General features: G+C 43.6%; 1 protein-coding gene across 2 annotated transcripts in view; it reads right to left on the bottom strand.

The window, feature by feature from the left end:
- The window catches only part of HTT (huntingtin), a 182,880-nt gene that overhangs the window by 140,254 nt on the left and 26,337 nt on the right, over positions 1-16,289 (bottom strand). Inside the window, exons 4-10 of one of the 2 annotated variants that reach the window (XM_075857408.1) lie at positions 10,972-11,031; positions 9,908-9,987; positions 8,617-8,755; positions 7,822-7,963; positions 6,791-6,969; positions 5,536-5,740; positions 3,256-3,303 (exon numbers count right to left, since the gene is read on the bottom strand). In XM_075857408.1, coding sequence (XP_075713523.1) covers positions 3,256-3,303; positions 5,536-5,740; positions 6,791-6,969; positions 7,822-7,963; positions 8,617-8,755; positions 9,908-9,987; positions 10,972-11,031 — 853 coding nt within the window. Of the gene's footprint in view, positions 1-1,917; positions 2,007-3,255; positions 3,304-5,535; positions 5,741-6,790; positions 6,970-7,821; positions 7,964-8,616; positions 8,756-9,907; positions 9,988-10,971; positions 11,032-16,289 lie in introns of those variants that run through there. The other variant, XM_075857398.1, reaches the window with a different exon arrangement.

The following is a 16,289-nucleotide window of genomic DNA, read 5'->3' as shown; positions in this document are numbered from 1 at the left end:
ATTAATTTTGGTCCTGACTCCTCCATCTAGCATTGTGAACCAGCGATCATTATTAGACATTAATCTCAACTTTCAATACCTGCACTTTGGTTCTATTAAGTCTAATGAGGTAAAATAATATATATTTCAAAGTTAGTCTTTGGCAATAAAAACACTAAATAAAATATAAACACTAATTAAGTAATTAAGTGTTATTACCCGAAACCACAAATCGTGAAAAATAAAAAAACTGCACAGATGCAGCTGAAAGAAAAATGTCCTATACTGCTCCTGATAACGGTCTGCGGTATCACATTAGCACACACAAGTTAAGGCTACATTCCCACGAGCGTATCCGAATCACGCGCGTCAAAAACGCGAGTGGATCTTGTCCGTGTGTGTGTGTTGCGTTATGCATCAGTGTGGTTTGCGAGTGGCATGCGTTATTCACGCACTCGCAAAGCACATCTTTTTTTTAATTATTACTTTCAATGGAATTGATGCACAGATCACGCACCGCACACGCATGTGCATCCGTGTGCGGTGCGTGGTTTTCACGCACCCATTGACTTCAATGGGCGCTTAGGTGCGTGAAAACGCACCAATATGGGACATGCAGGGAGTTTCTTGCAACTATACGACCAGAAGATGAACGAGTGTTTGCTCGTTCATCTGCTGATCGTTGCCCTGTTTAGACAGGGCAATTAAATTATCGGCAACGAGCGTTTATATGAACCCTCGTCTGCCCGATAATCGTCCTGTGTAAAACCCCCTTAAGTATCATACTGGAATAGGAACCCAGTAGCCGTCACAGCCACCTATTGTTTCCGTGAAAATTGTGCAATGCAGGTGCTGCAGAAGAACTGAATACTTGCTGTCGGGGTCCCCAAAAAATTTACAGCTGAAGGCTGGGGTTCTAAGCAGAGGAAAATGTGATCAGAGGGAGTGTCCAAAAATACCCATTGGAGGAGGATTGATATCAATACAATACTGTCGGTACAATACAGTCAATCTTCTCACTTTAGATCATGAATAATTACTTTTTCATTACTTCTCTATGTAATAGAGTCTATACCAAGTTTAAAAAAAATTAAAAAAAAATTTAAAAAATTCTAATGTTTAAATAGTCCCCCACCACCCACACGGGGCACTTGAACAAATACATTCGTGTCCATCCAATAAGGGCAAACTTACGAAGTGCCCACAAGCCATCTAAGGCTCTGTTTACACGTCGCCATTCATATCGAACGTGTATTTTCACGGCAGAGATAAGAGGCGTACCAATGGATTTCTGCCGCGGATGTGCCGTAGATCCGCATGAGGATTAGCCCTATTGTCATTGAATGGGGCTAATCCTCGGCTTTTCCGCTGTGTGAAAAAAAAATCTGCACAGAAACTTTCCGTAGCATGTGAGCGGTGTTGTGAAAACCGCATTCACTTACATGGGATACAGATTTAATGCGGATCCGTGTCACATCCCACACTTGTGAACAGCGCCTTAGGTTTCAATACAATTACTCTTTATTGTGTAATTATTACATTTTGCCTATTAAGTTACATGAAGCGTGTTGTCTGCCATAACTGAAAAACCAGAACAAAATACGTAAACCAAAGTAGGGGTTCACGCACATGGCTGTATTCAGGATTTGTGTCACATAGATCTCAAGTACTGCGCCCATATAATTCTATAAGACCATAGTGTACCTTTCTGTGACTCCTATTTTACATGTAAAACATGGCTCTATTGCATGCAGTAATAGAGAGGTATTCTACTCTAGAAGCATTGCTTCTACACAACGTTATGGTTCCTCAAGTCCGTACCACACCGCGTGTACTATGGGTCAGTATTGAGGGAAGTCCGTGCAACATTTCATGTAGATTTATACTCTTCATTAGTAATAGAGTTCACTTTTAAAGACATAGCAATGATATACACACCGTTCAGCCACCATTAAAACCACCTGCCCAATATGTTGCAAGCCCCCTTCGTGCTGCCAAAACAGCAATGACAATTCAGGGCATGGATTCCACAGAAGTATTGCAATGTATGGTACAAGCGATCCAACGATCGCATGTTTGAGTCCCCAAGGCGGACTAAAAAAAGAAATAAACGACACACTTTAGATGTGGCGATATAAATTGCTTAATTATTTTAGACGCCACATCACCTTTGTTATGCTTACAACTTTGGACAGTCAGAAGGTCTGATGAAGGTCTGATGAAGGTCTGATGAAGGTCTGATGAAGGTCTGATGAAGGTCTGATGAAGGTCTGATGAAGGTCTGATGAAGGTCTGATGAAGGTCTGATGAAGGTCTGATGAAGGTCTGATGAAGGTCTGATGAAGGTCTGATGAAGGTCTGATGAAGGTCTGATGAAGGTCTGATGAAGGTCTGATGAAGGTCTGATGAAGGTCTGATGAAGGTCTGATGAAGGTCTGATGAAGGTCTGATGAAGGTCTGATGAAGGTCTGATGAAGGTCTGATGAAGGTCTGATGAAGGTCTGATGAAGGTCTGATGAAGGTCTGATGAAGGTCTGATGAAGGTCTGATGAAGGTCTGATGAAGGTCTGGATTGACCGGAAACGTTTACCTATCACTACTCTGACCTGCCGGCAGAAGCACTGTGTGTTCAATTTATAAACCTATGAATTTTGCATGAAAAAGATGTGGTGCATCTCCATCCATTACCTTTCTATCTGAGCCAGCAGTAACTTTTCCACCAATTTGTGCTCCAGTAGCTCTTCTGTGAGATCAGACCAGACGGACTAGCCTTCACTTCCCACGCACCTCAATGAGCCATGGGCTCCCTGTCACAGGTTCACCGGTTGTCCTTCCTTGGACCACTTTTGGTAGGTACTAAACACTACATACTGGTAACACACAAGACCGGCCGTTTTGGAGATGTTCTGAACCAGTCGTCTAGACATCACAATTTGTCGAAGTCGCTCAGATCCTTACAGTTGCCCCTTTTTTTCTGCTTTTAACACGTCAACAACTGACTCTTCACTTGATGCCTAATATATCAGACCCCTGGTCAGGCGCCATTGTAACGAGAAAACCAATGTTATTCACTTCACCGGTCAGTGGTTTTATTGTTATGGCTGATCGGTGTATATTCGCTCCGTGCAGGCGCACATTCTGCTGGTCATTCGCATGGGCAAACAATATGGTGATAAAATTGATTCGCAAATGATTGGAGAGATTAGGAAAGCCGTAAATACAGTGATAAGCAGAGCGGGGGGATGGGTGGTCAGGGGAAGAAGAAACAGTAATCACCTCTTAGTTTCCTGGACAGGACAGGACTGCAGGTAGAGCTCCCGCCAGCTGCAAATCACAAATAATGGAAGAGTGTACAGAGATTAATAGGGAGCATGCAGAATCAGATGAGGGGAGCGCCTCTCTGGTATGATCTGTGTTAGAGGATCGCCCCACAGTCATTCCAGCGATACATTCATTAATAGAAGTTAATACAGATAGTTCAATAGTTAGTGTGAAATCTAAGATTATTACAGCAGTCTGTTAGACGGACATCCACGGGACCAGTGTGATCGTAGACTATAAAAGATTTACCAGAAAATAAAGATTGGACATTATAAGTGACGCTCTACCTTTAGGAACTCCTACCACTGTAAATAACAGTCTGTATTCTGCAGGCAGCTCCTTAAGACTACCATAGACTATTTCAGTTTCCTTAAAGACCAGAATGACATTCTTGAAAAGTTTTTTAGGAACTATACAACGCAGCGGTTATTTCTCAGGGGAATCTAGATGATCGGATAGTCCAGCATCACATGGTCCAATATGGCGAGTTCTGCGGGATTTTGCTGTGGAGCATCATGCTATTGTAGTGAACTAATACACACTATGTTAGGCGCAGTGTAACGCAATTTTGTCAGATCAGAAAGTATAAGTAAAAAGCTTGAACAATCTTACCAGTTTAAAGTGACGCGCCATGTGAAAACTGAGAATCTAGCTTGTACTTGTAGTACAGGTGCCCACCAACCAGGTCCCACCTACGCAAGAGGGATTTATGGGTGTCCTCTGGCTGTCTGCACCTACATCCTGTGTGAATACACTCAATGCTCCCCCAACCGGCTGTAAACCATGTATGTGAGACTTAGGTGGAGGAGTGGAGGTCTCTTCTCCAGGCACCGGCCCTCTACACACGGGACAAACGCTGCAGATTTTCTGTGCGTATTTGTTCAAGGAAAGTCTACGGTTTACAGTACCAGCCATGTGGATGAGACTTTAAAAACGCTCATTCACATGCGGTGGAACATTTTCCGCACGTAAATCAGATTATACCGCACATTTTCATATCTGCACCTTGCTCATTCTGTTCCGGATGTTCACAGCGGATTTCATCCTTTCAATGTAAAAGGGGTGAAATCCGCACCGGACACATGCATATTTTTTTTGCGGATTTGCGGTGGAAAATCCACAACAAAAGCGCTACGTGTGTCGGTACCCACAAGCTGGATTTACCATCTTTAGCCAGTGTCACTTTAAAGGGGTCTTAGGAGTACAGTATTTAGTGACCATAACATGAACAATAAATGTGAAATAACCTTGCAATGTATTCTAGATATCGGTTTGAGAACCGGAGACGTAAGGGCAGCTTGGATTTTACACTTCTACACATGCCAACATAGAGATCAATGTACACACCTTATACATAAAGTATGAGTGTGTAAAATCGCTGAGCTCGGGAACCACCGAGTTTACCGTAAAATTGCTGCACATTTAGTATTCAGTGCAACCACCACCAACGGCTGAACTCAAACACTTCTAACCTAGGGCAATAATAATGAAGTGGAAAGTTGTTCTCTACTTGACACATTTTCTCCCACCCCAGGACATCAGCTGTGTGCTCATCATATTTGCCTACATAGGTCTGGGCAGCTACACATACATATAACAGTATTAGGTGTAGTGTGTATGCAGGGGCAGGAAGAGCAGGAAGTCTGTGAGGTGCAGCTTCAGCCAATAGCTGCAGAGCACTAAGTGATGTCAGAGGAGGGTGTTGTTTTGGCAACTTCTCCTGTACAGCTCAGTATCATGCAGCCATTTAGGTGTTTTTTTTCCTGCGGAGTTAAAAAGTGAAAGACTTAAAGGGGGTTTTCCACCTTCTGACAACATCGACACCTGGACCCTGCAACGTTAAACCACTCCGGTGACCTGCGGGCACTGATTATGGCACATAATGCCATGTACGGCGCCAGAAAGCAGTTGGCTCCGTACATAGCATAGCGTCCGTGCTGCCGAACTGCAGCTCTGCTCTTATTCCCTTGAATAGGAGCAGAGCTTCGGCCGCTATTCCTTGGCCGGAGCCAACTGCTTCCGGCATATACGTCCGGTGAACTGAGGCACCGGACCAGCTCATCTGTGCGAGATCCGGATGTCGGACCCCTACACATCACGTGTCGATGACCTCTCCGGTGGTACATGACCCTAGTAGCTTCCCATTACAAATTATAAATAATTGCCCGGTTTCACTTTGAACAGCCAAGAAACACTTGAAAATGGAGAACAGTAAAGTAGCTTTATAATGCTTGCCTATGAGCTCAACAATGCTCCCACTGCGGCTGCGGCCCTGAGCTTCATCACGACATACGCTGACATGTGGAATGCCCCCAGGAGCGGTCAGAACATGGAGAAGCTCAATAGGAGGTGTCCTGAATATCTGCTGCAGCAGCTCCAGAGCGCCCGTCACCACATTATGATCTCGGTGTTGGGTGTAATGTAACGTCAGTTCATAAATCTACAAAACACAGAATGAAATAAAATGAGAATTCACCAGTAAAGCAGAAAGAAGGAACATGAACACAACATATCGGTCTACTCGTGTCACATTATCAGGCCAGAGACCCCACAGCCAGCAAATGTAAGATGCCCAAAATAAAGCTAAAATTAACATGTGCAACCGATTTCACCCACTAAACAGTCAACCAATGTGAGAAATAAGAGGAGAAAACAAAGGAAGTCAGAACAACAAGAAGTTTATGTGGAGACTACCCGAACCTCAGCCAGTTATCAGTGCCAAAGGATTTACAGGTTATGTTCCAGTACCACTAAGATAGTCCCAAGTTAGGTGTCATGGTAGTGTACTTCCAGAAAACCATCAGAACAAGAAGAGATATGAAGTGGAGTTTTGCCCCTAGTATGACAAGTGCCCAGTACAGCACAACCATTGATGAAGGGTATATGGAAATAGGCAGAGTCTCTAGTGTGTCACGGTCACCACCGATTGGACAGTGTCAGACTGAGTAGGGACGCACCCGATTTATTAACAAGGGCAATGGTCCCGTCCAGTTGTCAATTTATTCATACAATACCAGGAGGAATAACAGAGGGACGGCACAGCCCAGCATTCCAAGACAAGATGCTCCAGAGTTATTTTATGGGGAATTTAAGTATTTACTAAAACAGGTATGTAAGAAGAGCGGACAGGTTCCCTTTAAGAGAACCGGTCATGTCAAACATGCAGTCTGATTGGCAGGCAGCATGTTCTAGAGCAGGATAAGAATAGATTGATAAAGAGTTGGGTGTGAAAAGATACAGGGTAACCAGTCATTTAATTATTTAAATCCCAGTTAACTCTGGACTTAAGAGTCCAGTGGGCGGTCCTACTCTAATTGGCAGCGGTTTCTATATGCACATTCATGCAGGGAAGGCGGTCAATCAATAGTGGAGACCTTCCATTACATTTTTTTCCTAGTCTATTTCCTTAAATGTGATTGAGGACATTTCTGCCTTGTGGTAGATAACCAGTAAAAGCAAACATGGAGTCCAGCAGCCATAAGGTGTTCACCTGTGTTAGCTGCTCTACTGAAGGGGAGATATCAGCCTCTTTCCGAGTCACCCCAAAACTTCCTTTCAGACTGGTGTCCTTCACCTGCTGCTGTAGTAGTGGAATTAGATAGCGTAGTGTTAACAAGACACCCAGAATCAAAACAGTTGGGCGTTCAACTTCGACAGGAACCATCAAACCTGCAAAGACAAGAACAAAGGATGTAATCGTAACCACAAACAGAATAGACAGTCGTCGACACCCCGATCATCTCATTTAAAATCAGGAAAGCGACAACCAAGAGACCAAAAACAGAATAGTCTGCGGTTCACACTCATATCCATCTCACTATGTAGCCTTGAATTTTTGAAACCTAGAATATTCGCAACCTACATATTAAAAAAAACACTCTTCCGGACGTAGCTTCAATAGGATAGTACTGATCGACCTCACAATAATTAGCTTTGCAGTCACTTGCTAATTATGTATTTTCGTTCAGGTGCCGTTATAGCAGACAGTCGCAAAGGGGGATGTACAGTATGAGAAAAACATAGCGGCTTTCTTCCACAAACAGCGCCACACCTGCCCATGGCTTGTTTCTGTTATTGCAGCTCAGGTCCATTAAAATGGGGCGGAGCTGTAATACCAGATACAACCTGGGTCAGGGGTGGCGATATTTCTGAACCAATGCAGATGCTCTTGTATTGCAAAGCGTAGTGGACTATGGTTTTCCAAAACAGATAAAAAGTTACCGATGCATACCGGCCAGATGTAGGTCAATAAGACACTGTTTTAGCACGACCTTACAGCATCTTGAGGTCGGACTGCCCCGGTCATGAATGGCATTGTGGGCTGCACGTTGTGCTTGTATGGTATAGAAAATATTGGGAAATAATGCGCATTACTGGATTTCTGTAGCTTATTTATCAGAGCCTGCTGAAGTTATTACATATTCATATTATATACCCAATATCATCACTGCTGTGATTCGAAAAGCAACATCAGGTTGTGGGTGAGAACAAATTGGAATGAAATTAAACAGAGGAGTATACCCAGGACTACGTTGAGAAGCCATGTGTAGAAATACTGTGTCCGGCGGGAATGCTGACAGATGTGGACGGCAGAACCAGCTGCTGTGCGTCGGATTGTGGGAGAGCTAGATTTCAGATTGGCTATGAACGCTTTCAGCAAAACCTGTAAAATCAAATGCGTTTATTCATTTATAGCACAATATACAATATATATATATCTTAGAGGCTATGTACGCCTTCTAAAGTGGTTTTTTTTTTTTCTAAAAATGTCTATCTTCTGTTTGGTGCAACTTTCTAATTAGTTTTTATTAATAATTTTTGCTTTGAGATACAGCGGCTTTGTATCCTGTATACAGAGCAGCTGTATCGTGCACGGACATCTGAATCAGTCAGGTCCGTGGAACTGACTGGGTCTCTGACACGCAGGATCCACCCGTTATCGATCACATCTAAGTTATGAACTTAGATGTGATCGGTAACAGCTCTATCCTGCGTGTAAGGCCTTATTCAGACGAGTGTTTAAATCGTCCGTGAGACTGCCTTTTTCTAACGGCCATCACATGGCTGCATGCATTTCTATGGAGCGGTTCACGCGGCCGTTGATTTAACGGACCGTGTGAACGGACAGTGAGAAAAACAGGATGTCCTATTTTTGTCCGTTTCCACGAATCCCAGGACCCAAGTCTACGAAGGTTCCATGAAAACAGGTCCCGCACGGGTGCAAATCGGCCGTGAAAAACTGCTGATTTGACAGACGCTCGTCTGAATACGGCATTGCAGATTCGATCATGTAGGTCAGTAGTAATAAATCCTTACCTTGATTTCATGATCATTCGCAAAGTTACCAAAGGCAGCCATGATTTTTGGAACCGCAGCAACCAGAGTCTCCTGCACCGATTCTTCCTGACGTTTGCATATTTTTGTGAGGCAAGGCAGCAGGTTCACCAGGTAAGGTCTACAGACACACAAAAAAAAAAGCTGAATATATAGGAGGCAGATTGTGCTGCATTACTGGGAATTATTATGTTAAACGCTTCCTACATTAGTACACACAATGCTGGTCCGCGCTATAGAAACACTTCCATCGGCCCTCGGAGGCGTGACAGAACAGGCTGCCAATATGCAGATAATAAAGAAATAGAATTACATTTGCATTGGCTTAGACTGGAAGACGACGAGAGAAAACACTTTTTCTTAACATCAATTCATGGAGAACTTTGAAGATTATTTTTTTCTCCAGAAAACAGCTGGCCGCCGCGGGTTATTCAATCGATGGTTGTCATTTCAAAGACACATCCATGCATCAACAAAAAGACATGGCGTACACGGACACAATAGTGACATGAACAGAACAGGGGTCAGCAACCTGTGTCACTCCAGCTGTGGGGAAACTACAACTCCCAGCATCCTGACAGCCGAATGCATGAATATTCCAGCCAAAGGCGGTCAAGGCATGCTGGGAAATGTATTTTCACAACAGCTGGAGTGCCGAAGTCTGCCGATCCCTGTTCTGGAATAAAGGAGCCATAATACAAAATGTATTACATATCCAATGCATCTCACTCATTTATAGTTAATGTCCAACTTCACAACCACAATTTTTTTCCTATTGTCCGAATGCATTTAAAACTATGCAACATGTCTACAGTTTTTGGTCTATAGTGTCTATACCAAACTATGCGTTTCCATGGTAACAGACTACAAACAAACCCTGTGTAGTCTGATCCTGCAGTCATAACTCTCTGTTCCCTACTACCAAACATTCGGTACCTTTTCAAGAAGTAGGCAACAAATAAAAAGGGTGTTTGACTGTAGGATGTGACCACACAGAGTTTGTTTTTATTGTCTGTTACCATGGAAACAGTCTGCACATGAGCTGTAGTCCCCAAATGGCGAGACATTTTCGTTTTAAATGCGTAGAGACGATAAAATTAAATGAATTGTAAAGGTGGCCATAGCTTTCAAAGAAGTACTATAATTTAGAACTAGTCATCAGAATGGTTTACACATATAAGGTTAGAATGTCATGAAAGGAAGGGCCCATCAATTTTTCATGTTTACCGGTGTCATAGTATGCAGTGATACACTTCAGGTTTCGATAATTTACCTGCACTTTTGTGGTCGAACAAGGTGTGCCAGCTCAGCAAACCTCCAGAGGGCAGCCCTGAGGCTCCGGGGTGCGCCATTCTAGAAGGAAAGTATATCTATTATCTTGATTCCAATTCCATTTTTTTGTATTACACAAGTACACGCACACATTATCTAAAATACTGTTCAGGGCTCAGCATACTGATGTAAAAATGGCCCAAATATAGGAGTGAAATTAGGAATTGCCCAAACATACAGTACATTTGTGTTGCCGCTAAGGGTATGTTCACACACAAACTCAAAAATGTCTGAAAATACCGAGCTGTTTTCAAGGGAAAATTTATTTAAGCCAGTCACGATTTTTGCAGCGTTTTTTACGGCCGTTTTTGGACTTGGACTTTTGCAAGCCTCATTTGCATAAATACAAAAATGGTCATAACTTGGCCAAAAATGCTCGTTTTTTAAAAATAAAAACGTTACTGTAATCTACATTGCAGCGCCGATCTGCTGCAATAGCAGATAGGGGTTGCAAAATCTGGTGACAGAGCCTCATTAAGTGCAGGGCAGCTACAAACGGTATTTCTAACCTGCTCTAGGGGTGCACAACCATTTTTGGTCCAAGGACCACATTGTGAGACTGCATTTTCCTTCAAGTAAATTGTGGAATTACAACTTATCACTTTGCGCACACAGATCCTCTGTACATACTGTGAGTCTAGTGCAGTGTTCTCCAACCGCTGCAAAACTACAACTCCCAGCATGCTCTAACAGCCAGTGGCAGTCAGGGCATGCTGGGAGTTCTAGTTTTGCAATAGCTGGAGAGCCACAGGTTGGGAAACACAGTTTAGCGATTCATGAGATGCGGCATCCTCCAGTTTCTGATGGACAGTTTCCCTGTATTAGTGTTTTTAGAGAGAAAGCTGGAGAGTGGCGGGAGAACAATATCGCACAGCTATATACACACACTATCAGTATATACATAGACGACACGTGTACATGGATTCTGCATAACGGCTGTCGCCTGTAATGAATAAATGATTAGAATACAGAGGGACGTACAGTACAGAGGGGAGAGGATCCCACCTTTTTTATTTCTTTGTACAGCTCGAGCTGTAGCCGTGGGAGATTCGAGTCCATCAAAGCCTATAACAAAAGAGAAACCCGATCACACCGGTCAGATATACATTTCCATCCTACAAGGGTTTTGCATGTGTGTAATCTTCACGAGACATAAACCAGGTAGAAGGTGCACGTCCAGCCCTCTGGCCGAGATCATAACATGGACACATAATGGGAAGGTCGTGCAGAATTTTTTGGGCACCTCATACCTCATCACATATACAGTTCTGGCGCATTTTGCCACTCTTATCCATGCGGTCTATGAAAGCACAAAAGTGTCTAAAACACAAAAAAAAAAAAACTGCCGTCTGCCACGTACTCCACTTTTTTAGGGAGTAATTTGTGCAAGAACTCTGAAGCACTTCGTTTAAGGAAATTTCCCCCACAACGTAGCTTAGATGAAAAATTTGACACTTTTGTAACTTTGTTTTTGAAGTTAAAGGGGTTGTCCCAAAAATGTACAATTATCACCTATCCACAGGATGGGTGATAATGGTCTGATCACTGGGGGCCCCACTAGTCACCAGAACGGGGATCCCAAACCCCTGTTCATCCTCACTGCTCGACCGCAATGAGGAGGAGCTTGAATGTAGTGGTGGTAGAGCATGCGCCCGCAGCTCTATTCAATGTCTAGAATGATGGAAACAGCCGAGCGCTGTACTCGATGTGTCCGTCATTCCCATAGACCTCAAATGGAGCAGAAGCGCGGATGCTTGTCAGCCGCTCCATTCAAGCACCTCCTCACTGTGGTTCAGGAACCCCGTTCTCGTGATCGTTGGGGTACCAGCGATCAGATAGGTGATAATTGTCGATTTTAAGAATACCCCTTGAAGTTTTACAAATGATAATGGGATAACGCTCTTCTACATCTGAACAGACATATCATAGTTGGGTTCAAAATTTGACACTTTGTGATACAATTTAGGCGTGGACAAATTACAGGAGAATTTATGAGCCACTTCGACCACTTCAGTAGCAAGTAGGATTTTTTAGTAGCCAGACAATAGGAATCATTAATGGGAAACAACCCTACAAATCAGTATGGGGGTCCTGGGTTTGAACTTGTGGCTACAATTCAAAAACCTACTGATCAGTTCATTTACTTTGTGAAATTGAGTTGTGTGTTGTGTGTGTTGCGTTGCGATTGTTGTGATCCTTTTACACTGTCAATTTTCTGCCTGTATTGAGCGCCAATCGTCCATATAGCAAGTCGATCGGCGCTCATTAAGCTCCATTTACATGGAGCAATCATCGGTCCTGGGTCGTTAGTACAATCAGTCTCCATACAATTTCATTCATTGTCGGCAGAACATCCGTTTACACAGGAGATTTGCAGCGGACAACCGATCATTTTAATGCCAGCAGAAAATCTCCAAGAACCGCCCTTTCCTCACTGCCAAACTCTAAGGGTCCGTTCACACATGGTTAGAACCGCATCCAAAAACCGCATGCGTTTTTACTTAAATTTGGGGAGGTTTTTTTACTGTAGCATTAAATCATGGTAGAAACGCAAGTGGTTTTCGATGTGGTTTTAACTGCACCTCGATGTCGGATCACTGCGACCTATCACAGATCAGTCTCCCCCTCATGTCTTCTGCAGTTTTGTATAAAGATGGCTGGACCATTGTACAAAACAAAAGCACTTTCACCTCTTCTGTCAACCCCATTTCCTCATAGATTGCAAGCTCTTGTGGGGAGGGCCGTCACTCCTCGTTCGATTCGTTAATTACTTAGTTGCCCAGTAAATTGCTTGTACATGTGCCCTCTGAATTGTAAAGTGCTGCGGAATATGTTGGCGCTATATAAAGTCTATTACATTGAAAATTATCTGCCGCACACGAGTCCATGTTCTCTACTACAAGGTGATCTAGTACCGGACGTGTTCAGTCTTTACTGGTTACATTATAGATTTAGACATTTGATGAGCAAATGGACACGTGATACATAAGGTAGAAGCATTGATGGCAACGCCGCCTCTCTTAAAGGTATACACCCACAACAAATGTTGAGAAGCACTTGTCCCTTTCCATAACACATTCATTTCAATGGAGAGTGACCGTGAACACGTGGCCTGCTCTCTGCCGGCCACCAGAATCAAAACACGTCTATTCTATTGTGGGAAAACGCCATTAAATTATTCCTCCACTTGTGAACTCCTGTCCGACCTGACATTGGGCGTAGAGAGACGTTCTTGTGGAAATATAGATGTGCCAAACGCAAAATCAACTGAAAGTGCTGGCGACGTATATTAAATACACAGCTTCAAAACATCAGGTCCAGCACCGCAGAGAACAAGATGGCGGCCGCCGCTCCCCGGGACGTATACAATTCCCTCTAAGCCCATTTTTGTTTATTTTATTGTTTATTACAGGGGGGGCTTGACGTTTTTATTTAACTTTTAGTTTAATTGTGATGTAAATTTTGTATCGATTTATTCTGGGAAAACGACTTCTGAAATACTGAATCTCACACACAGAAGGAATTTCCAGAAACAATAAGACAATTGTGGAGGAAGGGAAGGGGGGGGGGCAGTGTAGGGGGGATAAATCTTCAACAGCTGGGACTATTCTTGGAACTAGGGAAATGATAAGAAAGGGAAGATCCACCAGAGAATAGTTAGTAAACGAATATATAAGAAAAAGTGCAGTCACATAAGGGTATGTGCACACGAGGGCATTACGGCCGTAATTGACGGACGTATTTCGGCCGCAAGTACCGGACCGAACACAGTGCAGGGAGCCGGGCTCCTAGCATCATAGTTATGTATGACGCTAGGAGTCCCTGCCTCTTCGTGGAACTACTGTCCCGTACTGAAAACATGATTACAGTATGGGACAGTTCTCCCGCAGCGAGGCAGGGACTCCTAGCGTCGTACATAACTATGATGCTAGGAGCACGGCTCCCTGCACTGTGTTCGGTCCGGCACTTGCGGCCGAAATACGTCCGTCAATTACGGACGTAATGCCCTCGTGTGCACATACCCTTAGACTGGAGAGCTCCACATGATCACTACGGAATACTTGAAATCACATTTTTTGTCTACATTTAATATAAATGTAGAGAAAAGCTCCTCATATATACATTAAACAGAGGCATGTGACCGATGCCATACAGAGGCATGTGACCGATGCCATACAGAGGCATGTGACCGATGCCATACAGAGGCATGTGACCGATGCCATACAGAGGCATGTGACCGATGCCATACAGAGGCATGTGACCGATGCCATACAGAGGCATGTGACCGATGCCATACAGAGGCATGTGACCGATGCCATACAGAGGCATGTGACCGATGCCATACAGAGGCATGTGACCGATGCCATACAGAGGCATGTGACCGATGCCATACAGAGGCATGTGACCGATGCCATACAGAGGCATGTGACCGATGCCATACAGAGGCATGTGACCGATGCCATACAGAGGCATGTGACCGATGCCATACAGAGGCATGTGACCGATGCCATACAGAGGCATGTGACCGATGCCACACAGAGGCATGTGACCGATGCCACACAGAGGCATGTGACCGATGCCACACAGAGGCATGTGACCGATACCATACAGAGGCATGTGACCGATGCCATACAGAGGCATGTGACCGATGCCATACAGAGGCATGTGACCGATGCCATACAGAGGCATGTGACCGATGCCATACAGAGGCATGTGACCGATACCATACAGAGGCATGTGACCGATACCATACAGAGGCATGTGACCGATGCCATACAGAGGCATGTGACCGATGCCATACAGAGGCATCCGCCACTGATCCGTCAAGTTAAAAGAAACAAAAACACCTATACCGTGTGGTGTACCTTTTTTGGCGGATACAGCGGGATGGAAAAACGTAGTCTAATACGCCATTTCATCCTTAAAAAAAAACATTTACTGATTATATAGCCATACAGAGAAGGATACTCTGGTCTTCGTCGGGCTAATAAAGCCCTATGGACAAGTTCAGCGTGTATATCAGCTTTCCTGACGTCCACACTAAACATCGGGCATATATGTGATTTGCAGAGGGCCTGTACTATAAATTCCAAGGGTCACTAGATTTGCTTTTTCCCGCCTGTAAAAGGATATTAATGTACCATAAGGCGTACAACAGTAGAAATCTTAAAAATCAAGGGTTCAGCAGAAGGCCAGGGCCAAGAACGAAGTTCATAATATACAGGTCCGTACCAATGGACCAATGGGTAACCAGAACATAAAAATACTATAGGTTTAAATGTAACATTTTTAGTACCGTCGTGAAATCCATTATTCATTTTGGTGGAAAAAAAAAATTGAGATGGTTACAGCTATGGCCGCCGGTACTCCCATAGTCCTATTCATGGGCCTCCTACACTCTGGGACAAAGGCAAGATAATCGTATGGATGACGTAGGAGAATTGACATGATGTTCAAATCTGAAAGGCAGCACAAATACCTGCTTCACCTGCACATCATTGAGAGAAATTAGAAAATGAAACATTTTTTAAATAATCTAATTCAACAGATGATACATAAAAAAAGGTTATTAGAAAACGAGCTGCCAATGCAACACCGACTGCTAGATCCAGAATACGACGGTCCATTATACCGGCAGAAATAGTCAGTCAATGTGATAGGGGGGGGGGGGGGGTATAAATAAAGAAGTGGGACAAATGGGTTAAGAAATTAAATGGCACATTTACATATCGTGTAATATTCTAGGTTGGGATTATGAACGATTGCAAATATTTTCTTTGGGGTCTGGTTTGCAGCTTGAACATTGTGTATATGGCGTATCCTGCAGTGCGAGCACCTGCTGCGGTTTAGGAAAGAACACAAGGAACCGACGTTCTCAAATTCAGAAAAAAAAGATTTACTGAAATTAAGAGGGCAATTCCACACACACAATGAAATAATTAGTTAAGGAGAGGCGGAAGTGTTGTCATAGGGACATTGGAGCAGGGAGGTTCAGGTGCTGGGTGAGAAGTCTCAAGCAATAGTATCTTCACACTTACAGACAAAAAAAGGTTTTCCCCTTTTGTGTGTATTCTAGAATCTTTTTAGGTCTTCTCTAGTCTGCAGACACACAGGATAATATTTTAGGGAAGGTCATTATTGGTAAATCCCTAATACAATCTCACAAGCAGAATATTTTTGGTAACAAGTAAAGCTGGCCATACTTTACAAGTTACCCAGCCGCCGGCTGAGCGAGCGTTCTTACCACAGCTAACTGCGTCACTAACGCGTACGCAGAGGCCGCTAAGCATGCGCCTTTTATTGCCATAGTGAGGAAGTAAAAA

The sequence above is a fragment of the Rhinoderma darwinii genome, chromosome 1 (genome assembly GCF_050947455.1).
Source record: "Rhinoderma darwinii isolate aRhiDar2 chromosome 1, aRhiDar2.hap1, whole genome shotgun sequence".
NCBI classification, from domain to species: domain Eukaryota; kingdom Metazoa; phylum Chordata; class Amphibia; order Anura; family Rhinodermatidae; genus Rhinoderma; species Rhinoderma darwinii.
Note: the sequence above shows the minus strand (reverse complement) of the source record. Positions and strands in the feature narration are given on the sequence as shown.